Source organism: Oncorhynchus tshawytscha, linkage group LG03 (assembly GCF_018296145.1).
Source record: "Oncorhynchus tshawytscha isolate Ot180627B linkage group LG03, Otsh_v2.0, whole genome shotgun sequence".
Lineage (NCBI taxonomy): Eukaryota > Metazoa > Chordata > Actinopteri > Salmoniformes > Salmonidae > Oncorhynchus > Oncorhynchus tshawytscha.
Genome location: NC_056431.1, coordinates 66,255,322 through 66,280,948, shown reverse-complemented (window position 1 = coordinate 66,280,948; position 25,627 = coordinate 66,255,322). Strand labels below are relative to the sequence as shown.

Sequence of the window (25,627 nt, the reverse complement as noted above, 5' to 3'; positions counted from 1 at the left end):
GGGAAGATGCCAGAGCTAAGGATGATGTTAAAGAGTTTTAGTATAGCCAATTGGAATTTGTGGTCTGTGTATTTTATCAATTCATTGAGGATACCATCAACATCACAGGCCTTTTTGGGTTGGAAGGTTTGCATTTAGTCCTGTAGTTCATTCAATATAATTGGAGAATCCAGTGGGTTCTGGTTAGAAGTCGACCGACTATGATTTTCCACCGCCGATACGATTATTGGAAGACCAAAAACAGCTGATACCGATTTTAAAATAAATATATATTTAAAAAAAAAATTGTAATAATGACAATTACAACAATACTGAATGAACACTTATTTTAACGCAATATAATACATCAATAAAATAAATTTTGCCTCAAATTTTTATTTTTTATAATGGATTAAAAAATAAAAAATAACCGATAAAATAACCGATGAAATAAAAAAATAATGAAACATGTTCAATTTGGTTTAAACAATGCAAAAACACAGTGTTGGAGAAGAAAGTAAAAGTGCAATATGTGCCATGTATAAAAGTTAACGTTCCTTGCTCAGAACATGAGAACATATGAAAGCTGGTGGTTCCTTTTAACATGAGTCCTTAACATTCTGACTGACTGACTGACTGAGTTTGTGGCTGTAAGGCCTCTGATGTATGGTCTGAGTTAAGCCATAATCGTTCCAAAATGTCATCAGGCCTGGTCACGGCCTCGCCAAGTGATATCATAGGCACTGGAAACGCTCCATCTATGTCAGGTTCTGTCTGTCTGCTCCTGATGGCTCCCAGCTAGTCTTCTCTCCTCTGGTGTTATAATGGTAGGATTCAGCTTGTCACCATAGATACAGGATACTGCATTAGTCTGTTTCTCTGTTCTTCAGCTGAGTCTTTCTTTTAGATTTTTTACCTTTATTTAACTAGGCAAGTCAGTTAAGAACAAATAGAGTAGAGTACGTATGCTCTGTGTCTGTCTCCGTCACAACTTTGTGTGTGCTTCTTATCCTTGACTATCTCGGCTTAGGCGATATGTTTGTTTGTGGTTGAATTGCTTGCCCAAATAAGGCTACAGATTCAGTTTATTTATTTTCACATTGGAACACTGATCCTCGAAATAGATCACGTTTGGGAAAAAATGTTACCATATAAAGTAGGCCTAACCTCACTGAGTACTCAGTTAAAGTTCCCCAGGTGTGGCCCCCCTTCCCTTCGCTCTAGTCTACTTCACAGTGCTGCCCCCCTTTGCTCTAGTCTACTATACAGTGATGCCCCCTTTGCTCTAGTCTACTACACAGTGCTGCCCCCTTTGCTCTAGTCTACTACACAGTGCTGCCCCCTTTGCTCTAGTCTACTACACAGTGCTGCCCCCTTTGCTCTAGTCTACTACACAGTGTTGCCCTTTGCTCTAGTCTACTTCACAGTGCTGTTCCCCTTTGCTCTAGTCTACTACACAGTGCTGCCCCCTTTGCTCTAGTCTACTACACAGTGCTGCCCCCCTTTGCTCTAGTCTACTACACAGTGTTGCCCTTTGCTCTAGTCTACTTCACAGTGCTGTTCCCCTTTGCTCTAGTCTACTACACAGTGCTTTTTATCTGAGCTGAGATTTCCTGTGTTTCATTGGATATGACTGCAGCCGCCACACTTACACACGGGCCTACAGAGAATACACGCATATGCTCATGCTGGGGTTGTGGTGTGGTAGAGATGAATTGGTGATGACATCAGCCTGTGAATCTCACTGATCCAAGCGCACACATGTTGGAATTTACTGCAGTTTTTTTCTGTCCCATTTAATCCCTATTGGTTTGTGAGCCTCTTAACACAGAGGATTTTACCATTTTACCAAAATCAATTCTGACACTTTTCAACCTCATTCATTATCTCTAGCACCAAACCATTGTCTGCGTATGTGAAAACAGCACATTTATATGATCTGTGGTTAAAAAGATAAGAAGAAAGTCCTAAAAAAAAATGCTTCTGTGACGTCACAGGGTAGGATTAAAGGTAAAAGACGGTGATTTTCAAAACCTGGAAGTTGTTTCTAGCCCAATTGAGGGGATTTTCTTGCTCCCTACGCCATCTCTAATGTCAGTGTTTGAAAATAACAGTATAAAAAATGTCATCGGGTAGAACTTTTTAGTGAATTCTTTTCCTACAAAACTTAAATGTACTGTTATCACATTTATTGACACAGGTATTGTGCTGTAGATAATGCAAAATGAGGTTGAAAAGTTGTGGAGTTGATCTTTTAGGTCTCAGTGAGTATTAAAATTGAGAGCATTAAAAACAATATCCAACTTCCAACTGCTATTTTCAACCATTTCGGAGTTACAAGGACCACGTTTACATGCGCTCAGTATTCTTAATAGTAACTCGTATCACTCTTCAGGTCTTATTCGGGGTAAGCTGTTTACATGCACCTTTTGATATCCCACCCGCAAGTATCCCTGTAGCCATGAATAAACAGAATATTCCTCATTTAAGTTCATATGAGTTAAATGGAATAGTAAGTGAAATATGGAGGCCTATAACCTCTCACATGAAGCATAATATAATATTAACTCCTGCAGAATATTGCATTTCTTGCAGTAACATTATAGAATAAATGTTAATTTTGTCTTGGGAGTGGAGAAATTATTTCTTTCAGCGTCTCTTGAGAAAATGTGAATGTGTCTGTAATGTGTTGTCTTTGACAGTAATGCAAGTAGACAGTATTTCAATAGCACAAACAACCTGGTCTCAGAGCATTTTGTATTATTCTGTAAGTAAATCGGGGACACCATTTCGTATGATATGTTACAAATTACAATTCATTATTATATTTTATGAATGTGCAAAATGTACAATATGTTACAAATTCTAGGTAGCTGGCTAATGTTAGCTGGGTTAGGGGTTAGGGTTAAGTTTAGGAGTTGAAGGGTTTCCTAAAAGGGTTAGCTAACATGCAAAGTAGCTATAAAGTAGTTACAGTTGCTAATTAACTAAAATGCTAAAGCTGTCCGTGATGAGATTCAAAACAGAACTTTACCGGTGTTAACTACATTACTAATGCATTCATTCTATCAATTAAGACGTTCTGGTGAGCACCACTTTATTTAGTCTCAAAGGGCAACCGGTTGTGGCAGAAGAGAAGCTGCATGTATCTAACTATAGTTGACAAACAATAGTCTACCAAATGTCGGAAATCATAAATTTCCCTACCAAATATCCAAAATGATTAGCAGAACGTTGTCTAAATTATGGGTGAAAGTAGCCAGTAGTCTATACGGTCCAGTATGGAGCATCAGCAAAATACATGATTATGGAATTATAGTGGTGGGTGGAACTGTGCAGGTAGCCTAGTTTTGAAGTGATTTGTTTGTCATCCATGATATGCAAAACTGAGCCTGCGTAGACCGCAGTAAATGGGATAAGATGTTTACATGCCACAGTATCCTGTCTAAGATCCGCATATCCCAGGCATCTTATCCGGGTTTAATAACTAATCAAAAGGGAACCATTGTGCTCTCCCAGAAGCTTAGCTGGTGCGTGAAACCCGCAAATTTATCCCGCGGGTTTCTCATAACCCTTTTCTCCCCAATTTCAATCTTGTCTCATCGTTGCAACTCCCCAAATGGCTAGGGAGGTGAACCCTATGGGACTCCCGATCACGTCCGGTTGTGATACAGCCCGGGATTGAATCCGGGTCTGTAGTGACGCCTCTAGCACTTCAATGCAGTGCTTTAACCGCTGCGCCACTCGGGATGCCCCAGGATATGATGTTTTTTATATGCGTCAACTCAAAAACGGGGTACTTAAGTATCCCGATTAATAGTGGGATATTGGTGCACATGTAAATATTGTCATTGTTTAAGTATTTCACAGTGAATGAGACTCATCAGAAAAATATATAGCCTCATTAACAAACGTGGTTATCCTAAGTAATATAAATATAAAATATATCCTAGACTTATAGTCACATATTAATTAGGAAATGGCCTTTAGTAAATGGACAACAGGGGAAACAACAAAAGAAACCAAACTGTTTTTAATGGTTAAATGTAACAAGGTATAGGGAATTATTAAATGCACATATCAGAAATGTGGGAGGCTATATTTGTAAGTAGTAGTCTTGAATAGATTTAGGTGACCATTTCACATTCAGTGCAGGTGTGAGTCCAGACAGGATTAGATAAGTGCTTTCTCATGCACACAGTTATGTAACAATACACTTATTATGATGATGATGTGGCTGTTCAGACAGGCTGGTTAGGGCTGATGCTCTGTTGCTTTTCTGGTGAAAGGGACTCAGGGTTGGGTAAGGGAAGCTAGGTCACTAGAGGCTGGATGGAGGTGGGCGTTTCAATCATAAGGGCAACTTACTGTAATGTATGAGGGTCGTGCGACAGGGGTGTTGGCAGGGGTTATGGTGATGCTACTGGTGATCTTGCTGCTGCCTTTGATGTGGCAGCCATTGGTCAGTACTGGCGTCCTTGGTTCCTGTCCGGGGGTGTGGTACGGTCCCCCAGACTGGCTCTGAGTTATACCGTTAATCGACTGGATATAGGGGCTCCCAAGATGGATGTGGATCTTGTTGTCCTCTGTGGTGATGACGCTGGGACCAGTGCTGTTAGACCTCTGGAGCTGCCAACCGTTCCGCCTCTCCGGGCTCACACGAAACATGGCTTGACCTATGAACTCACTGGATTCAAGCGATCCAGTACTGACCGTTACCATCTGGATGGGAGAGCCGGTGTAGTCAGGTGACGCTGACCTGGAGGAGTCTGGGGAGTTTACAGTGATGGGGGTCATGGTGAGAGGGGAGAGGGCTCTTTCAGGGCTGCCAAATCCCTCTGGGGGCAGGGAGCTCTTTGTTCTGGCCACTGGGGAGATGGCAGCGTTTGGGATGATGGTGAATCTCTGTTTTGGTGGGGCTCCGCTGGTGGGGATAACCGCGGTGCTGGTATAGGATGTGGTATTGTCGGCGGCGGGGCTGCTGATCTCCAGTGTGGCCGTGTTGTGCCCATGGTCCGGCGTTACCTTGATGTGTAAGGACTGCCCCGGGGTGTGTGCAAGTGTCACATCTCCTTTCTGGACAAAGTTACCCTGTAACAATTTGCCGTTAATGGTATGGGGGTTGTCCTTGTCGTTAGGTGAAAGTTTGCTGAATGGCCTCACATTACTGTTTTGGTGGTTCAAGCTTTCAATGCTTGTTAGCGGAGGCGAGTTGCACTTAAGGTCAAGATCCTCGTTTTGATTTGGGTCCTCTCCATCGATCTCCTCATACAGTTTACAGCTGAGGGCCAGCGGAGTCAGGCTCTTGTAGTCAGGTGGCAGGGTGTCTGTGGGCTCCGTCTGCACCTCCTTGGTGGACAGGTGGAGGTCTAAGAAGCGTCGACCAGTCATGCCGGGCCGGAGGCTCTTGCTGACTCGCCGGTACCTGTCCAGCTCATGGGTCAGTCCCTCCATCTCTCTGGCCAGCTCCCTGTTCCTGACCTCCTGCTGGGTCAGCCTCTTCTGCAGGGTAGAGCTGTCCATTTGCACTCGACAGATTGAATCCTCCGTCCCCATCAGCCACTGGACCTTCTCCTTGAGAGCCTCCACCTCCCTTTTGAGGAGGACAGACCTGACCTGCTCCTCCTGAAGTCGACTGAGGAGGAGGTGCTCCTGGTTTTTCTCCTTCTTCTCTGCCAGCTGGTACTTAGAGACCTCCTTCCTGGACTCCTCCAGCTCCACTGCCAGGGCCCTGGCTCTCTCCTGCTCCTTGAACCACCTCATCTCCAGGGAATCAAAGTCCTTCTCAGCCTTCATCAGCTCACCCTCCACCACTCCCTTCTGCATGAGTCTCCTGCTCAGTCTGTCTACCTCCTGGGTGAGTTCTTTGACTTTATTCTCTTCTTGTTGGTAGCAGTGGTTAGTGTTGTCCAGCAGGGGGATCTTGACTTCTCGACAGAACTCCCCCCCTTTGACCTCCAGGACCTGAATGATCTTTTTCATGGTGCTAACTTTGCTCTGCAGACCCCCGCTCCTGTCCTCCTCTGCCCTCAGCCTCAACCTCAGCTCGTCCCGGTCTTTTGCCACTCTCTGAATCCTCTCCTCTAGCTCTGCTTTAGACCTCAGTGCCTTGCGGCTCTCCTCAATTAGTTTCTCTGTGGCTGTCGACACGCTGTCACGCTCAGCCTGCAGTTTCCCATCCTTCTTCTCCTGGAGTTTCTCTTCTGTTTGCTTGGCTCTCTCGGCCATGTTCTTCCTCTCTTCAACCAACACCACTGTGAGTGTTCTCAACTTGGCAAAGTCCAGTCTCAACGCCCCCTCTGATCTTTCCAGCTGGCCCTCAATGACTTCCAGTTCCCTCACCCGCACCTTGAGGGTATTCAGCTCTCCACACAGCTGCTTGGTGCTGGCCCTTTCCTTCTCCAGGCTTCCCTTCAGTGCACTGCACTCCTGCCTGCTTTTCCCCAGAGCCTCCTCCAGTCTGTCCAGGTCACTGATCCGATCATTCAGCTTGTCCACCTCGGCCTTCAGGCTTCGGCTCTGACTGGACTCCCTCCCCAGTTTGCGGTCTAGGTCCCGGCATTGGTCTCCCATGCGGATCAGCTCCTCGTCGTTTCCTTCCATCTCCACCACTCTCCTCCTCAGCTGTTCCACTTCTGAGAGCAAGCCAGAGGTTGTTGTGCACCCTTCTCCCCTATGGCTTAGCCCATCCCTCAGCTCCTGCAGCTCCTCCTCTGCCCTCTTGAGGGCGCTCCTTGTCCCCTCCAGCTCATCCAGCTGTCGGCTGAGGGCGGCCAACCGCTGACGCAGCTGTCGGTTCTGGGCATCCTCATTGGCCAGTTTGGCCATCATGGCTTCCTGGTTGAGGTGGGAGTGGGAAGCTTGTTCGCGTAACTCTGCTTCCAAGCGAATTACTTTAAGCTCCTGCTCTTTTGCCCTGGAATGGATGGAGTTTAGCTCCTGTTGGGCGTGGCCGTCAATGTCCGTCAGTTCCTGGACACGTTTGCTCTGCTGTGAAAGCTGATCTGTAAGGTGTTGCTGCTCATCAATGACCAACAATGCAAAAGACTTGATTTTAGTCAGCTCTTCCTTTAAAGCAGAGACCTCTTTCTCGCTCTTTTCCTCCTTTCTTTCCCTATAGGCTTTCTCCTGGATGAGCAGCAGCTTCAGCCTGTAGAAGAGGGAGACAAACAAAATGTAGTTTATATCGAAAGGTGTGGTTTAACTTAGTGATGTAGGCTAACATATTTAAACGTCTACAACTAGACTTCTGTTCAAGGTTTACGAGCCTTTACATTCAATTAAGACAATGGCTGCCTGCATTTGTCTCTGAATGCAATGTTTTCCAATGTGGAAGTCCTCCCACTCTCTTTTCCCTCTGTCTACTACAGTACACTACTGAGCTGGTGAGCTAACGTTCAGACAGGAAATGTACCATGTCCTTGACGGAGACATAATTTCCTCCCTGTTCCCTGGCCCTCCGTGCTCTCTCTAGGATCAAACTCTGTTCCTAGAATGGACAAATGCGTGTTATCCATCTAATTTTCCTCCGGCCTCCACGGCCCTGTGTTTACAAGGATGTTTTGACTGGTGTCACAGATGGTGCTTGGTCAGGGAGCTGTTGATTAATTAAGGGGTTCCTCTACCCCTTAGTACCCTCTCTACTGTCTATCTTGTCCTGCCCGTGTGTGTACCTACTCTGATAGGAATTCTCCCTTGTTCCACAGGCAATTACAGACTGGCTACATTTACAAAGTCCTCCAGGTTTCACCATACACATCGGCATAAACATGTTACACATAAATACACACACTTTACACATACATGCACAGACACACACACTGACATTAGCATGCACAAAGCTGATGTAAGTTGACATTTTTTTAAAACATTAATTTCATATTCATTTTTTGTCTTGTGGTTACGGATGCCTATAGTGTTTCTATAGGGCTAGCGTGCGGAGTTACATCATTGAGGAGTTCTGACGTTTTCTGTGAGGTCTTGCATTGATGTATTATGTTTGATTAATTTGCAATGCAATTTAGTAGTTTATTTTCTCTAAATATTTGGGGTTGTTTTTATGAGCATTTTCTTGGCATGTCATAAGTTTTACGACAGTACAGAAATGCTAATGAGCTTGATAACTGTCAGTACTCAATGGGGATTTTCTTACACACACACAGGCCCAAAACACAGCCTAATTCTACAGTAGCTAGACAAACTGGTCACAAAGTTTACCCTTCATTTTGAACTTTTACAGGATTCCTTCATGGAAAAACTGAATGCTGTTCTCTATTAGTGCTATTTAACTTAATACGTTTCAACTTGGCACATCTTCTCACTGAAAATTCCCAAATGATTTATCACCAACATGGTTCGGAATGCTGTAAAATCCATGCCAGGAGCGCTGTGGGAAATGTGAACTGAGTTTGGGATTAGCTCATCGCTCTACCGGTAAATGTGATTAGTGATAGTAACCATACTCAACATTTTGTGTGTCTGTGTGTGAATATGTAGGCTAATGTAGCCTATCATTTCTAGTAATATCAATGAAGAGGAATATGTGATCATGATTTAGCAGCTGTATTCCTGTTATAGGCTACCTTTTCTCTAGACTGGTTGTCTTTTTTCCTAGACTTGTCTGATAAGTCAAATGTATGGGTGCAATTTAATTTGAGTGTTTGACAAATACTTTAAGCCTAATTTAGCATGTTACCATTATTTTGTGTCATAAATCTAGGCTATGTGTAGGCTTAATAAGAGCAGATCGAAATCCATCACTGGATAGCTAAATAATTACTTGCAATTTTAGGAGGAATTTGCGGATCCTAAAAGTAGGCTAAACCATTTCACACACTCATACACACTAAAGGGACTATTCTGTAGCATTTTCCTTAGTTCATCTGGGTTCATTCCTACCTTATCTGTAACGTCTCGGATCAATTCCTGTTCCCTCAGCTCACACACCTCTCCTTCCCGGCGTTACTCGCAATGTGGGCATTCCAGGCAGAAAACTAACATTATGAGATGTGTTCTCAACACACTCCCAGCCAGACAGCACAGCCCTACAGCACATTACATCATCAACAAGACCTTATAAGGGGCTCTGACAGCCTGTGTGTGTGTGTGTGTGAGTCTGTGAATGCATTTTGAAAGATGTGTGTTTGTTACTTTTTTATCTCTGTATTCAAACATATATATTTGTGTGTTGGATATCAGCCCATTCCAGATGAGGTCATGTTGCAGCCATGCCAGAGGCTGAAGGGAAGGACCGAGGAAGAGAGTGTACTCCGAGAGAGAATGAATGATAGAAGAGGGACCTCACACTCCATCTCAGTTCTAACAAGTTCTTACTTGGCAACGCTCACATTAGTGTAGCGTACAGTAAGGACAGTGCTGTGTGTGTGGAGCTACACGTTTGTGCTAGCCGCCGAGCCTGATAACCTGACTGAGGAATGACATCATCATAGGTCTGCAATCACGTGTGTGTGTGTGTGTGTGTGTATAGGTATGGTCTCTTTCTCTCCATCACCCTCTCTTTCTAATATATGGGACAGATGCATTGTGAGGCCTATGGCAGCTCTAATCCAAAAAAGGTGTTCTATAGGTGTACAGAAATGCTTTCTCCTCAGGAACCCTGGCCGAGGAACAACGCGCACGTGTACAAAAAAATACACTGTGCACACCACACACAGTACCAGTCAAAAGTTTGGACACCTACTCATTCAAGGGTTTTTCTTTATTTTTACCATTTTTGACATTGTAGAATAATAGCGAAGACATTAAAACAAAGAAATAACACATGGAATTATGTAGTAACCAAAGAAGTGTTAACCAAATCAAAATATATTTGAGATTCTTCAAGTAGCCACCCTTTGTCTTGATGACAGCTTTGCACACTCTTGGAATTCTCTCAACCAGCTTCACCTGGAATGCTTTTCCAACAGTCTTGAAGAAGTTCCTACATATGCTGAGCACTTGTTGGCTGCTTTTCCTTCACTCTACAGTCCAACTCATCCCAAACCATCTCAATTGGGTTGAAGTCGGGTGATTCTGGAGGCCAGGTCATCTGATGCAGCACTCCATCACTCTTCTTATTGGTAAAATACCCCTTACACAGCCTGGAGGTGTGTTGGGTCATTGTCCTGTTGAAAACAAATGATAGTCCCACTAAACGCAAACCAGGTGAGATGGCGTATCGCTGCAGAATGCTGTGGTAGCCATGCTGGTTAAGTGTGTCTTGAATTCTAAATAAATCATAGACAGTGTCACCAGTAAAGCACCATCACACCTCCTCCTCAATGCTTCACAGTGAGAACCATACATGCAGAGATCATCCGTTCACCTACTCTGCGTCTCACAAAGACACAGCAGTTGGAACCAAAAATCTCACATTTGGACTAGCCAGACCAAAGGACAGATTTCCACTGATCTAATGTCCGTTGCTCATTTTTTTTTTGGCCCAAGCAAGTCTCTTCTTCTTATTGGTGTCCTTTAGTAGTGGTTTCTTTCAACCATGAATTCAACCATGAATGGTCTGCCTAACCCTGCCTAACCACTAGTGGTTAGAGCATTGGACTAGTAACCAAAAGGTTGCAAGTTCAAATCCCCGAGCTGACAAGGTACAAATCTGTCGTTCTGCCCCCGAACAGGCAGTTACCCCACTGTTCCTAGAAAATAATAATTTGTTCTTAACTGAATTGCCTAGTTAAATAAAGGTAAAATTTAAAAAAATTAAAAATTCACGCAGTCTCCTCAACACTTGAGGTTGAGATGTCTGTTACTTGAAGTCTGAAGCATTTATTTGGGCTGCAATTTGTGAGGCTGGTAACTCTAATGAACTTATCCTCTGCAGCAGAGGTAACTTCCTTTTCCTGTGTCGGTCCTCATGAGAGCCAGTTTCATCATGGCACTTGATGGTTTTTGCAACTGCACTTGAAGAAACTTTCAAAGTTCTTGAAATGTTCCTTCGTGTCTTAAAGTAATGATGGACTGTCGTTTCTCTTTGCTTATTTGAGCTGTTCTTGCCATAATACGGACTTGGTCTTTTATCGAATAGGGCTATCTTCTGTATACAACCCCTACCATGTCACAACAAAACTGATTGGCTCAAATACAAATGAACTTTTAACAAATGCAAATTAACTTTTATGAATGCACACCTGTTAATTGAAATGCATTCCAAGTGACTACTTTATGAAGCTGGTTGAGAGAATGCCAAGTTTGCAAAGCTGTCATCAAGGCAAGGGGTGGCTACTTTGAAGAACTTCATATAAAATATATTTTGATTTAACTATTTTTTGGGTTATTACACGATTCCATATGTGTTATTTCATTGTTTTGATGTCTTCACTATTATTCTATAATGTAGGAAGTTTTAAAAAAAATAAAGAAAACCCTTGAATAAGTGTGTCCAAACTTTTGACTGGTACTGTACATGTGGTTACATGTTCTCAAAAACACATACTCTTACATACACTGAGTGTACAAAACATTAGGAACACCTTCGTCAGTGCATGGACTACAAGGTGTCAAAAGCATTCCACAGGGATACTGACCCATGTTGACTCCAATCCTTTTCACAGTTGTCAAGTTGGCAGGATATCCTTTGAGTGGTGGACCATTCTTGATACACATGGGAAACTGTTGAGCATGTAATACCCAGCAGCGTTGCAGTTCTTGACACAATCCAACTGGTGCTCCTGGCACCTATTACCATACCCTTTTCAAACGCACTTAAGTATTTTTTTTGTCTTGCCCATTCACCCTCTGAATGGCACACATGAACAATCCATTTCTCAAGGTTTAAAAATCATTTTTTAAATGGTCTTCTCCATGTTCACTGATTCGAAGTGGATTTAACAATAAAGGATCATAGCTTTCACCTGGATTCACCTGGTCGACCCTTGTCATGGATAGAGCAGGTATTTTGTACACTCTGTATACCGAGACACGCACTCAAACACACACTTACATATACTGACACATACATATACTGATATCTCCCCCTTATTCACTCACAGAAAGATGCATTAGGAGCGCTCTCTGTTCCTCATGGGATCTGTTGCTCTAGAGGAACACAGCTTTGTGGCTAAACACTCAATCTACTCTGAAGAGGAAATTGATGTTTTTCCCTTTTGTTTTTACAGGGGGGTGAAATATGTCCCCCGTGACATGCCGTCACCACACAAGCATTTCCAAAACCGCCTGAAGGCCCCCAGTTCCCTGGAGATGTCACTATTTATAGAAGGGACTGTTGGTGAGTGTGTATGTTTGCGAATTTGTCAACATAGAACTAAAACTCTGGCCATTGACCCCCCACACACACACACACACACACACACATCACATCACATCACACACGAGGAAGTCGCTCATGTGACATCTATTAAACGTGGACCAATCTGATTAGCAGCATGTGGCTCCAATTCCAGTATGCTACAACGCTGTAATAGCCATGATTCTTTCAGGTTGTAGTTTAGTCTGACGGTAGGAACTACTGGATGTTGTGTTACTACTGTTGCTTCCTAAGTGTGTTATTTGGGGACAGAGCTTTTTACATTTTATTTCTATAACCTGTTGCTGTAAAACTTTGCCTGGACCATTAGCCTAGGCGTTTTACCTGTTCAGGCCCCATGGTCAGGGAAACACTCCGGTTCCTACCTAAAGAGTACTGCATAATCAATTATTTGGAAACGGAAGGAATTAGGTGCGGATCAGACAGTGCTCCTCATTCAATCCACAGCCCTGTAAATACTTCAGGAAGATGTTCCTTCCTTGAAGTAGCCTACACGCCCTGACATCACTGGATAGGAGAAGCCTTTGTAATTGAAGCCTTGCCGATCGAGACATATATAAATCCTAGGAAGGGAGGAAGAGGGAAGGCAGGAAGTATTTTTGAAAGTATTCAGAGGACCACTAACTCTAAGCACAGGGTTTAATGGGGTCCTGTTTCCCTTCAAGGAGGGTCTGGCTGCGTCATTGCCTGTCCACAATTACACGGATGATTGGAGCCCTCAAAGGCATTTCCAGGAAAGCCCTCAAACATGGCTTCCTCGTAATAGGCCTGTTATGAGAAGAGCTCTCGCTCTCAATTCAATTTACTTTATTGGCATGACGTAACAATGAACATATTGCCAAAGCTTACTTTGGATATTTACAATATGAAAATAATAAGAATCAAAATTGTCAACGGGACAACAGTAACAATAACCAAGGGTCAAAATAACCATACATTTAACAATAAGCATAGGAGGACATGTGCAGGTTGATTGGTCTGTCAGACACTGTCCCTCAACTTATGGCAGGCAGCAATGTAGTGTGCTGCCAACTCACAGCTCTCTGTGTCCTCCCCCAACAGGACGGGTAGCCTACTCTCATCAGAGAGGTCTTTGAAACCTTGAATAAGGGTTTCAAATTTGGATAAATGACACTCATTGTTTTTATATTTTTTTACATTTTGTCATGTTGTTTCTCTCTTTCTGTCTCTCTCTTCTTTCTCTTGGTCACTCTTTCTGTCTTTCTCTCTCCCTCTTCTTTGTCTCTCTCTTGGTCTCTCGCCTTCTCTCTCAATTCAAGGGCTTTATTGGCATGGGAAACATATGCTAACATTGCCAAAGCTAGTTAAGTAAATAATAAACACAAGTGAAATAAACAATACAAATGAACAGTAAACATTACACTCAGAAGTTCCAGAAGAATAAAGACATTTCAAATGTCATTATGTCTATATACAGTGTTGTAACGATGTGCAAATAGTTAAAGTACAAAATGGAAAATAAGTAAACATGTATTTACAATGGAGTTTGTTCTTCACTGGTTGACCTTTTCTTGTGGCAACGGGTCACAAATCTTGCTGCTGTGATGGCACACTATGGTATTTTACCCAGTAGATATGGGAGTTTATCAAAATTGGATTTGTTTTCGAATACTTTGTAGATCTCTCGCCTTCTTTCCACTGTTTGAGAGGTAGAATTTCTAGACATTTAGAGAATTGTTTTGAACCACGGTTGATGAGTTCACCAGTTGGCCAGCACTTGATCCCTTTCCAGGGTCATTTAGAAGGCTGAACAGATATGCACAGTGAACTGCTGTTCACTAGTTATCGTACACTGTCGTAGCTGCGTGTTTTCCACTCTACTTAACATAATACTAGAACTCAGGCGATTGGACAGAATGGTTTTTAAACAACACTTGTGGCTTTTATGAAACCGATAGATGTTTGTACAATGCAGTATCTGTTTGTAATTATCTATATGTACGTGTATTTTGTCCCTGCCAGTGGTAGTAGTCCTTAGTCAGCAGTGGGTGTGTATCTGGGGTTTTACTTCATCAGTGTTGTGCCTGTCAAGGGCTCCCTGTAGTCCCAAATGCCTCTAATCTGCTCTCTTCCTAATTAGATCCAACTCTCCATCGAGTCATTTCATGCCAAACCTCTCCACAGGGTGTTTACTTGTGATTTAGAACTGCTCTGTTTTTGTGACTAAACTATTGTGTGGTTTAGGACCGTGTATTTTGAGCTTGGTACAGTCCAGAGCCTGTCCTCAGAGTCCACTACGCAAGGCAACTGAATGAGCCCAGCAGTTCAGACTATGGATGCACATGTTTTTGCCTGTATCAAGTCATTAACCAATATCTTAGACCATACTAGTAGTAATCTGAATGAACCAAGCAGTTTAGACCGACAGCGTGAGTTTGCAGTGAGAGATCCCCACATCCCTTACATATTACTGGCTGGGCTGATGGATGCATAAGCCTGTTGGACGGACAGAACAGCTGGCTGTTTCCATGACGACTCGGCCAAGTTTACAGTGTCCAGTCTCTCGGGACGAGCAAGCAAAACATTTTGTTTGGTGTCTAACCCAGCACGGATTTAAGAGGGGGAAATCCTTTCTCACTCACTCATCTTTCCCTCTGCCTTGGGGACTTGGAGTGCCCATCGGTTGTTAGGTGATGATGCCATGCTTTGATGAGAAGATCATCATCTGATCAATAACTATCATCAATTTGGGTACGGGCGTTTGAGATCATGAAAGAGTTGGGGACGTTTGGGGTGTGATCGAGTCCTGTAGAATGCACGTGTGTGTGCGCTGAATATCTGTGTGTGACAGACCCTACTGTCTAACACACAGTCCAGTTCAGAGTGAATGATGACAGGCCCTAGTCTCTGTAAACACACAGTCCAGTTCAGAGTGAATGATGACAGGCCCGTGTGCCCAATGGCTTATTTGCATATAGCCCTACTGTAGCTCTGATTGGCTATGGTGTAACGGTCTGTGTAGAGTCTGGTGCTGGACAAGACTGACACAATTCATTTACTGCAGGGCATATCAATTGTCCAAACCCATGGCCCCTTTCCCACTCTATACTGATATAGAATTTTCACTTGCCTTACTTTACATAATTTCCAAACAGTTCATGAAAGTGTGAAAATGACCACATCTAAGTGCATGCCGCTCAAATGTAAGAAATTAGTCCTATTCTTTCTGGGGGTGTATATGAACAGATTTTGATAAGATTTCATGTCCCTAAAATGCTGTCAATTTTAAGTATAACTATAAGAAATCTAAGATGTGCCAAATATATTCTATCCAGTTTAAAGCTCCAGCATTTGGTTAGCAAACTTGTTAGCTAAGTGGCTAGATGTCAAGGTTAAGATCAAGCATCTTGGTTACAAAAGAGACATTCTAGCCTGAGGACCAGTCTCTTTAACTAACAGTTGATCCTGATTCAATGACCCTCACAGCTATCCTCCAATCACAACGATTTTCCAAATATTTGGAACTATATCACTTTTTGTTTTTTCTCCACAGAACATGCTGGTATCCGGTTGCTAAGCAATTGTTTTGTTTGTCCAGATGAAACCAGCTAGCTCATGCCTTAATTCTCAAACTAAATACATACTGCAATTCCAACCACAAAACCTCTTTGCTTTGATTTTAAGCATCAAAATACTATCCTAGCTAACAGCTAAAGGTTTATTTTTTACTTTATGTTGATGTTATTTCCAACAACCAATTCCTCCATAAATCCTCAGATTTGCCAAAAGACCAGTCACTTAGGCAATGAAATGGAGTGGCAAGGAATGTACTGTTAGCCAAAAAGACTGGTACCCAGAATAGAGACATTCAATCCCCTCCTGGATCAATATCCCTGTTGCCTAAATAGTTTTTATTTATAAAATAAAGTGAAATATCGGCCCTTGTGTGGGCTTCAGGTATTCCTGTGCTATGCCCCCCACCCCTGTCCTTTCGACCAATCGCTTGGTTGACATTTTTAAATGTGTATTTTTCCATATTTAAACACACCGTGTTTTAATAAAATCAACTATATGCACTGAGCTTGTCTGATACTTTAAGCACACTGTTTGAAATAATGAAGACATACAATTTACTCGAGGTAGCCCGGAGGGAATTGATTTGGGCCGGGCTTGGACTTGCTGTGTAGTGTAAAAAAAGAAATCAAATATTTTCTTTAAAAAAGGACAGCGGGTGCCTGTGTGACTGGCACATGTTGTCTCTCTGTCCTCCCTGCTGCAGTGACCAGGGACCACAGCACAGCAGCAGTGTTTGTGTGATTGTCTCTCTGTCCTCCCTCCTGCAGCGACCAGGGACCACAGCACAGCAGCAGTGTTTGTGTGATTGTCTCTCTGTCCTCCCTCCTGCAGCAACCAGGGACCACAGCACATCAGCAGTGTTTGTGGCCACAGTCTGTGTTGCTGAAGCTGCAACATGATTACAACCATTTCTAGTTTCTTGTGTTTTTTTCTCTGTATGCATCACATGCCCGTGGCCAATAGGGCCTGACCTATAGCATATCATAATCACATCAATAAATTGGTTATAAACAAACTCCAACACCATAATATGTGACAGCATAATAGCTATGAAGGATGTGAAAAAAACTGGTTGCTCAGGAAGGAAAGGGGAAGTCTGATGTGTGGAAGACATTTTTACTTAGTTGTGGAAACTACTGGAGATCCAGAAAAAGGAGGATGGTTTTAGGAGGAAACACTACATAATAGGTGCTGTTAAATTACAATATAAAAACACAATTCTGACTGTTTGGAACAATGTAAACAACACTAAAGTGGGTGTTCTAACAAACAAAAAAAGTTTTATTTGGGAATGTTTATTATTTAGGCTAATTGTTCAAGGATCGTTTCATTTTAAAACTAAAATGCTTTATTGCATTTCAAAGCATGGGTGACTCATATTTTGAAATATAGGCCTAAGTAAGTTACGGTATTAAGACGGCTAAACAGGATGTGCTCTTAGTCCTTAGTCCTTAGGTACAGAAACTACCGGGGGGCCCTCAGGATACCCCGGTATGGTTCAGAAACTACCGGGGGGGGCCTCAGGATACCCTGGTATGGTACAGAAACTACCGGGGGCTCAGATTACCTTGATATGGTACAGAAACTACCGGGGGCTCAGATTACCTTGATATGGTACAGAAACTACCGGGGCGGGGGGCCTCAGGATACCCCGGTATGGTACAGAAACTACCGGTGGGGGGGCCTCAGGATACCCCGGTATGGTACAGAAACGGTATGAACATCTGGATCCCGCCCAACACTAGATCATGCTATAACGCGCTGAGATTACATCATCCTTCATCTTTCATTTTCCAGAGGATGGAGAAAGAGGGGGGGAAGGGGGGACTGATATTAAGTGGATGTCTTTGAACCCCCGAGTGGATGAATTGAGAGAATGAGGAAGAGAGATTTAAGAGGAGATGAGTGGGAGACATTCCTCACTGAGGCACTGAATATTATGAGAGGGAGAGACTTAAGATCAGTGTGTTAATTACGCAGAAGATGGGATTGAGTGATGATTAAAGAGAGCAAGAGAGATGAAGGGAAGATTAAATTTGAGATACGTTCCCTGCTCAGTGTCATCTCCTACTTCCAGTATTTACTTTTCCACCTCCAGCACTAACAACCATGCGTAGTCTCTTGTCAAGGTGTAGACATTTGTCTCTTGCTGTAAAGTTTGAGAGTGCCACAGACCCGATGTCCAACCTTCTCTCTGTCAAGCTCCAGGGAGTAGCCTGTTTATTTTTAGAAAGGGAGAGAAGCCGAGAGGATAAGTAATGCAGTAAAGATGGTCTGATTGAAGGAGTGTCTAATATCAAAGATAAACATGACAGATTGCATTTAAGCATTGTGAGGCTTAGAAGTGCCTGTGTGGGGCCTCTCGGGTGGCGCAGTGGTCTAGGGAACCACATCGCAGTGCTAGCTGTTCCACGAGAGACTCTAGGTTCGAACCCAGGCTCTGTCGCAGCCGGCCGCGACCGTGGGGTCCATTGGGCGACGCACAATTGGCCTAGCGTCGTCCAGGTTAGGGAGGGATATCCTTGTCTCATCGCGCACTAGCGTCTCCTGTGGTGGTCCGGGCGCAGTGCACACTAACCAGGTTGCCAGTTGCACAGTGCTTCCTCCAAAACATTGGTGCGGCTGGCTTCCGGGTTGGATGCACGCTGTGTTAAGAAGCAGTGCGGCTTGGTTGGGTTGTGTTTCGGAGGATGCATGGCTTTCGACCTTTTTCTCTCCCGAGCCCGTACGGGAGTTGTAGTGATGAGACAAGATATTACTAAAAACAATTGGATACCACGAAATTGGGGAGAAAAGGGGGTAACGTTTAAAAATAAATAAAGAAGAGTGTGTGATCTCACTCTTTTAGAATGTTCTCAGTACACCTGCATATGAGGGAGAGAGAGAGAAGCCCTTTATACCTCAGGGGTCAAGTTATAGTTCAGAAAACTGCATTTTCAAAGCGCAAATCTGCATTTAGACAGTTTCACCTATATTTATATTGAAAGTTTTTTGTATTCAATAGAGTGATCAGGGGCATGCAACTAGTTTTCATTCACAGAAAATACATTAGTGCAACACATCAGGAAGACAAAGCTTAATTTTCATCAGATGATCATAGAAGTGCAACACGATTTGGCTAGCAGCCACAAGTGAACAAGCTGAACGAAAAAACAACTTATTTTTTCTGAAAACTATGCATGGTCATCATATTTATAATGTTTATCATAGGAAATGTAGCAGGTTACATTCTTCCTAATGTTTAGCTTGAAGTTAATCTTGCATTTTACCAGAGAAAAGTGTACAGCTCAGTCAGAGCGATGTCTGTTGGTAGAATAACCAATCATTAAGTTTTTATGTGAGCAGAGAAGTGCGACAAGCACAAAATTAGTTAGATGCCGAGCAGAAATTACATTAAGAAGCATTTTAGAGCTGTGTTTACAAAACGCAGCAAGATATTTTTTATGTGTGAAAAAGGCATTCTGCATTAACACAACCCCTGTCCTCTTGCCTGTCCTATGCCTAGAATGAGCTCTTCGAAGAGATCAAGTAGAGAAATTATAGACTGGTTAGCTGACGACAACGTCAGGAAAACGATGCATGCACTTCAAAGGGTCAGAAGGCTGTGTGTAGTGACTCTGGATGGCCAGATGGCTAGCAACAAATGACAATATACCATGTGGGGAATCCTAAGTGGCTCGTTTGAACTTGCTCTTGATACCATGTTTTGTTTTGAGGTGTTTTGACTTAATATTGCTAAAATGTGCTAGCTAGTGAGCGGTCGCTCAGTGTCACTGACCTCTCACGGTCCTGCTCCAGTAGGCAGGTGAGGTCGTCGCTGCGCTGCATGAAGGTGCAGTGCTGCTGGTCCTGCTCCTCCAGCCTGCAGAGGGCGCCACTATGGGAATGCTCCACCTGCAGCAGCTGCTCCAGCATCCGCCTGTAGCTCTGGTTCCCCGTCTCCACCAACCGGTCCAGCTAACTCAGAGCGAGAGACGGACATGAAGACTAGGCTAAACTTAAAACACTGGTTCTCATTGTGTCGTTTGAAACTGGCAATGGGTTAAATATGTTGGTTGGTTTATCATTCGCTATCTCTACTGCAAACCCATGGCTCAAAGCATACACACTCCTAAGTTTGACTGATGGCTTTAATAGAAAGAGGGTTTATAGCCTGTTACCTCAGCCATGGGTTTCTCATAGACATCCTGCTGTTGGGCCTCAGAAGCCTGGTCCTGGAGTGAGTCTCTCTGCAGGGCTCGAAGCACCTCTCCTGTGGTGACAAAGCCATACTGGGCCTCCAGCAGAGCCAGATCCATTTTCTCTGCTTTCAGGACCGTGATCACCTCATCTCTTGCCTGGTGAGATGGATAGATATAATAAAAATGGAGGGATGAAGAATGAAAGAGATGAAGAGATTGGACTCCCAACAGAAGGGGAAAATCTGTCCTATACAGCTGTGGTGTAGGCTGTGTTTGTCATGCTCTGTGAGGCATGTCTAGGAGTGTTTTACCCATGGTTTTAGACAGTCACAATAGGCTCCTCTGTTAGAGAGTCTGAATCATTCTGTCTCTACAGCTCACGTACAGCTGGGCTCAAAGTTTAGAACAAATGTCCCAGTGATGATGTCAATGCGTGATGTATGACGGTTACCACAGCCACAAAATCATAAACCTTGCCTATTTCTACATTTTCTCTTATTAAAATGGGATTTGAAACCTAACATTAACCACACTGCTAACCTTATTCCTAACCCTAACCTTAAATTAAGACCAAAAAGATAATTTGTACACCATAGCCAATTTTGACTTTGCGGCTGTTGTATCTAGTGGAAACAATGTACGACTCGCATTTTTACTTATACAGATTTGACCAAATTGTGGTTTGAACATGGCCAAGTCTGAGCTATAGCCTCGTACGACCATCCTGATCTGGTGAGCTTACAGAGCGCAGTGGTCATGACTGGATCAGGCTAATAGGTTAACTCCACTTCTATAAACCTAGGTCCAGATACACTAGGACTGGTCTGTCCTCACCTGCAGCTCTCCCTCCATTATACTGAGGAGGAACACAAGGTCATCCCTGGACAGGTCTTTCCCCCTCTCTCCTCCCATGCTGTCCCTCAGGACAGTGCCCTTGAGAGGGTCTAGGTGGGCCACGGAGTTCTGTGAACCATAGCCGTTCCGGGCAGCCATGTTAGAGCTGTTGCTATGGGGACGCACCTGGGAGGGAGAGAGGGGTAGTGAGAGATTTAGGGACATGGAGAGGAAGTGTGAGAGGGAGAGAGTAAAGGGAGGTTATTGCAGTGACGGGGACAGAGGTTTCATTTGAAGCTGTGCACTCAAGTAGGCCTTGTTTGAATGAACTAGTGCCTGTGTGTATCAGTTACAGCTTTAATGACTTTTTATTACAGCTGATGTAAACAGTGAGGTACGTAGTCATAACCAGCCGCCCAGGGCTTAAAAGATAGGCAAGCATGCTTGCTTATGTTTCTCAGGCCATCTATAGTTTCTCTGTTAGCACATAATTGACTGGGGGGGCTGGCTGTCTGCTTGACCAAGGGCTTAATTACAGACCATATGAACTGTGTGTGTGTGTGTGTGTGTGTGTGTGTGTGTGTTCTCAACAGGTTACAACAACGGCCAACAATGCTGGTCCAACCGCAGAATATCCTTTTAATCAAGTAGGCCCAACAGTATGTCTGTACATACTCATTTAGAAGGAGTAACATTAAAGGATCTGAGAGAATCATCCTAATACCCAGCCAAAGCATTCTATGTTTAGAATTTAAGGGTCACGCACATCACGAGCCAGTAGGTGAGCTCATACACAGAACACACACGCATGCACACAGTTAGGCCTGGTAACACACGCTAACGCACGTACACAAATACACTATAAACAGGACAAGAGTTTCCAGAGTTACACTGCAGTGAAAGATTAGTCTGATGTCCTAACAACACAAGAATGGGGGAGTAGGAATGTAGGCTACGGCTGGATGCTGTCATCAAAACAGTCCAATAAGGTCGTTTGAAAGAGGAAGCCAAAGTAGACAGATTATTAAAGGGGGTTTTGTGTGTGTGTGTCTGTGTGTGTGTGTGTGTCTGTCTGTGTGCGCGCGTCTGTGTGTGATTTGTCTGTCTGTGTGTCTGTGTGCGCGCGTCTGTGTGTGTGTGTGTGTCTGTCTGTGTGCGCGCGTCTGTGTGTGATTTGTCTGTCTGTGTGTCTGTGTGCGCGCGTCTGTGTGTGTCTGTCTGTGTGTGTGTCTGTGTGTGTGTGTGTGTGTCTGTCTGTGTGCGCGCGTCTGTGTGATTTGTCAAATCAAAGTTTATTGGTGCATATACAGTTTAGCAGATGTCCTAGCAGGTGCAGCATAATGCCAATGTTACTAGCTCATAACAATGCAGTAAAATGTCAAACAAGTACACAAATAATTACAATGTAAAAAAGTACAGCAAAAACAAGTCGTGACAAATCCAATTGTGTGTGTGTGTGTGTGTCAGAGCTGTCTGTCTAAGTTGTTATCCTCTCCTTATCGACTACTAAGACAGATGGAGATATCTGGCCTTCATTTCCTCTGGCCTCCCTCGCTCTACTCGTTTACTGGGATGGAAGGAATGATAAAGTAAGCCTTTAATGAGGTCCCATTCTAACAGCAAGTACTTCCAACCTAGGACTCACAGCCGCAAATGCCAGTACACAGCGCACACACACACACACAGGGCTGTGACGGTAATTGGAAAACCATGGCATTGACGGTTTTGGATGGAGACCGGCATGAGAACGGAAAAAAACTGTCACAACCATTGATTAAAAAAATACATGTAATACAACGTTTTATCAATGTTATTTTTTTGTAGGTATACTTTACCCACAGCGGGAGGGGTAACTATTGATTATATGGTATTGTTTTTCTAACTTAGTCTGTCTACTAAGGGGGTGGGGGGGCCCTGGGGGTGACCCCTGGGGGTGAAACGTGGGGCCCTGGGGGTAACTGGGGGGGGGTGATTGCGCTGTTCTGTGAAGGGAGTAGTACACAGCGTTGTACGAGATACGCCAAACACCGACACCTGTAATTCCATGACCGTCACAGCTCTACACACACACTCCATCTCTGTTATCAAGGGAATGGGCTGAGTGAACAGGTACCATCTAGGAGGAAACACAAACCAGGCTGAGGTCTGCACAAGCAACCGTCACATACACAGGCCTACATTGTCAGTAGATGTGTGTGGGGTTTTTGAGCTGAATATTTTAACAGGGTATGTTAATAGAAATTAGAAAATAGAAACAAACGCCTAAGTGTAAGTTCAGCCCAATACATGTCCAGTGTCTGTGTTCGTCACGGACCCAGTTGAGGGCTTTCCCCTGGCAGACAGAACGGCAACGCCACATGCCCATTGGCTCCTTGGTTTATTTTCTTGACCATGGAGAGCTGCCCGCGTCGACCCGGTCTTCCCCTTCTACAGGCTGCCCCGGGATCCAAAATCATTAAAACATGGTCACGTGTACACACACTTTCAGCACCCAACCCTTAAATAACTCTAATATTGTACATGGTGAAACACACACACTTTCACCACTCGCCTGCCATCTTAAATACCATCTTAAAGCTTGATTAATATAAACATGACTTCAGTCTATGAATGCACATTTATTCACTGACGTTCTGAACCCTGTTATGTAACCATTTAACTAATTAACCATGGAAAGGTCCAGTACATGTTTTAATAAACCATTAATAAAAGGCTGAGAGAAGGCCTGGCTTGTCCAGTCTGTCACTACCACCTGTTATGGGAGGCTTGGGTTCAGGTTCAGGTTCCGTCCCGCTCCTCTCGTGCCAGGGTTAAGATGGCACACATCAACTTTCCTTAAATCAGTGTTTTATAAAAGCTGACGTGTAGGTGACTGCGTGCCCGGTTGTAAGACTTATTGTGATAAGTTATACCTCTGCTACCTCAGTCCTACCAAGCTGGTGCATGAGTTAAAAACAAACTGAATGTGTAAACAACCTTAGACAACCTTAGAGTTAAATGGAAGAGTGTTATCGATCCTCGAGTAGATACTGGTAGATGGTCAGGATTATGCCCTGGCGTACACGTTGGGGGATAGGAGTTTTGGGGTGTAGGTGGCTACTTGTAGCTGTCATGGTCAAGATTATGCCCTACTGTGGTCACTGTCGAGGGAGGATGGACGAGTTGGTTCCCTCTGTCAGTTTTCTGCTCAGCTCCTCTAAAAATGGAACACGGCTGTCATCACCTTCCCCTAACCTCTCATCTGTTAGAAAATGTCTGTTACCTCTTTCTCAGCAGGAGAGTCCTTCACTTCTCTCTTTTTATTTCTCTCTTGGTGTCTCAGTTTTCTACTTTTATAGAGAGCTAGTAAACGTGTCAGACATATTGGAACAGTGTGCAGTAGATCACCTGTTTGGAGCAGAAGTTCTAGAACCCAACAACACATTTGATTTCTGGAACCCAACAACTCCTTTGGTTCCAGGAGCAGGAGTTCTAAAACCCAACAGTCTTGGTTCCAGCTGCAATTGTAGAACCCAACAACATTATTGGTTCCAGGAGCAGGATTTCTAGAACCCAACAGTCTTTGTTCCAGGAGCTCGCTTACCCACAACCAACACAACGAAGGGAAAATAATGGCTCTCCCAACAATTCCATCATTCTTGCTTGTTTAGTAAACATTTGCTGCAGTCATGCAGATTAGGAAACGTTCATCCTGCATGACTTGTTTACATGACATTGTTTGAATCAACTTCAAATAAGTTTCTGTACAATTATTTAGGCAACGTTTCTGTGCCATAGACCTAGCACAATATAGATTACATCACAACTTATCTTAAGGTTTTCTACTGATCGTAAAACACTTATATTAGTGACATGAGTCCGAGTTACGTTTCAGACAGCCAACCATTTACCACTGAGATCAAAGCCATAAAGCTCAGCTCTGATGGAAAAACACAGCACATGAATTAGCTGAACCCTATTGACCTTTTATGAAGTCATGTGTTGAAGAGCTGTTAATGCCTATTAATGTGGTTAATCAATAGGATGCAGGGGAGTCTCTGGTTGCGTCTTTGCCTTGACTTCAATGCATGAATTACTGAAGCTATGTTCACTCATGTTAGCTGACACGTTACTATTCAGCGGCCCCCAGAGAAGTAAGGTTTTATGGAATCTCGGGGGTGAGGCAGTTTTCAAAGATATGAAGTTTTACAATATCCTCTTCATGGAATTGGACCAGAGGAACAAGTCATGAGCAATAGTTTTTCCAAATATTTAACATTAAACAGTGGGTTTGCACCGGTGATGGCTGTTTGCATCTAATGACACGCCCACCAGAGAATCCTTTTTTAAACATCCTCTTCCTCTCCGTCTTCTGAGGCGTTTGTTTTTGAACTGCTGTCAGAAAGTTCAATATTTCGCTTGGCCATCCTCGTCCCCCTCCCTTCATGGCCACTGATAGGTCTACTCCACCATATCCCCCGCAGCATTCCAATTCTTTCAAATCAGCGTGCATGAAGGAAAAGTGAGGAGGAAATGGATCTATTGGCTATAGTCCAGGAATTGTCTATGGTGAATGTTGTGAACTACCTTTTAGAAACAGTATGAGAGAACAATCACAATTCATGGGAATGAACTAAATTGCTGGCATTGCGATGAGTCGCCTTGCACAACAGATTTGCTGTGTAGGTTTTACTAGTCTCATACTGCTAGAATGGTTAGATGTTCTATAGGCTTACTGTTTATGAAACAGTTCTTTCTTTGTGGGGTTTGTCTCCCTGTTTCTTGTCTTGGAGCATTCCAACTACTGGCCTCTGTTTCACACATGCATGGCTAGTGCTAC

At 43.6% G+C, this 25,627-nt stretch overlaps 2 protein-coding genes across 4 annotated transcripts in view; one reads left to right on the top strand and one right to left on the bottom strand.

Annotated features, from left to right (window-relative positions):
• Nucleotides 1-25,627, top strand: part of cmss1 (cms1 ribosomal small subunit homolog) — a 57,707-nt gene that overhangs the window by 11,088 nt on the left and 20,992 nt on the right. The window contains exon 1 of one of the 2 annotated variants that reach the window (XM_042319850.1): nucleotides 12,118-12,217. The exons of the other annotated variant lie outside the window; for it this stretch is intronic. Within the exon in view, the coding sequence (XP_042175784.1) occupies nucleotides 12,133-12,217 (85 nt within the window). The 5' untranslated portion in view covers nucleotides 12,118-12,132. Of the gene's footprint in view, nucleotides 1-12,117; nucleotides 12,218-25,627 lie in introns of those variants that run through there. 2 annotated transcript variants of the gene reach the window in all.
• The window catches only part of LOC112247095 (filamin A-interacting protein 1-like), a 28,706-nt gene continuing 7,073 nt past the window's right edge, over nucleotides 3,995-25,627 (bottom strand). The window contains exons 2-5 of one of the 2 annotated variants that reach the window (XM_024415759.2): nucleotides 20,809-20,994; nucleotides 19,954-20,130; nucleotides 19,572-19,750; nucleotides 3,995-7,129 (exon numbers count right to left, since the gene is read on the bottom strand). In XM_024415759.2, coding sequence (XP_024271527.1) covers nucleotides 4,327-7,129; nucleotides 19,572-19,750; nucleotides 19,954-20,130; nucleotides 20,809-20,967 — 3,318 coding nt within the window. In that variant the 5' untranslated portion in view covers nucleotides 20,968-20,994 and the 3' untranslated portion in view covers nucleotides 3,995-4,326. Of the gene's footprint in view, nucleotides 7,130-8,877; nucleotides 9,269-19,571; nucleotides 19,751-19,953; nucleotides 20,131-20,808; nucleotides 20,995-25,627 lie in introns of those variants that run through there. The other variant, XR_002953014.2, reaches the window with a different exon arrangement.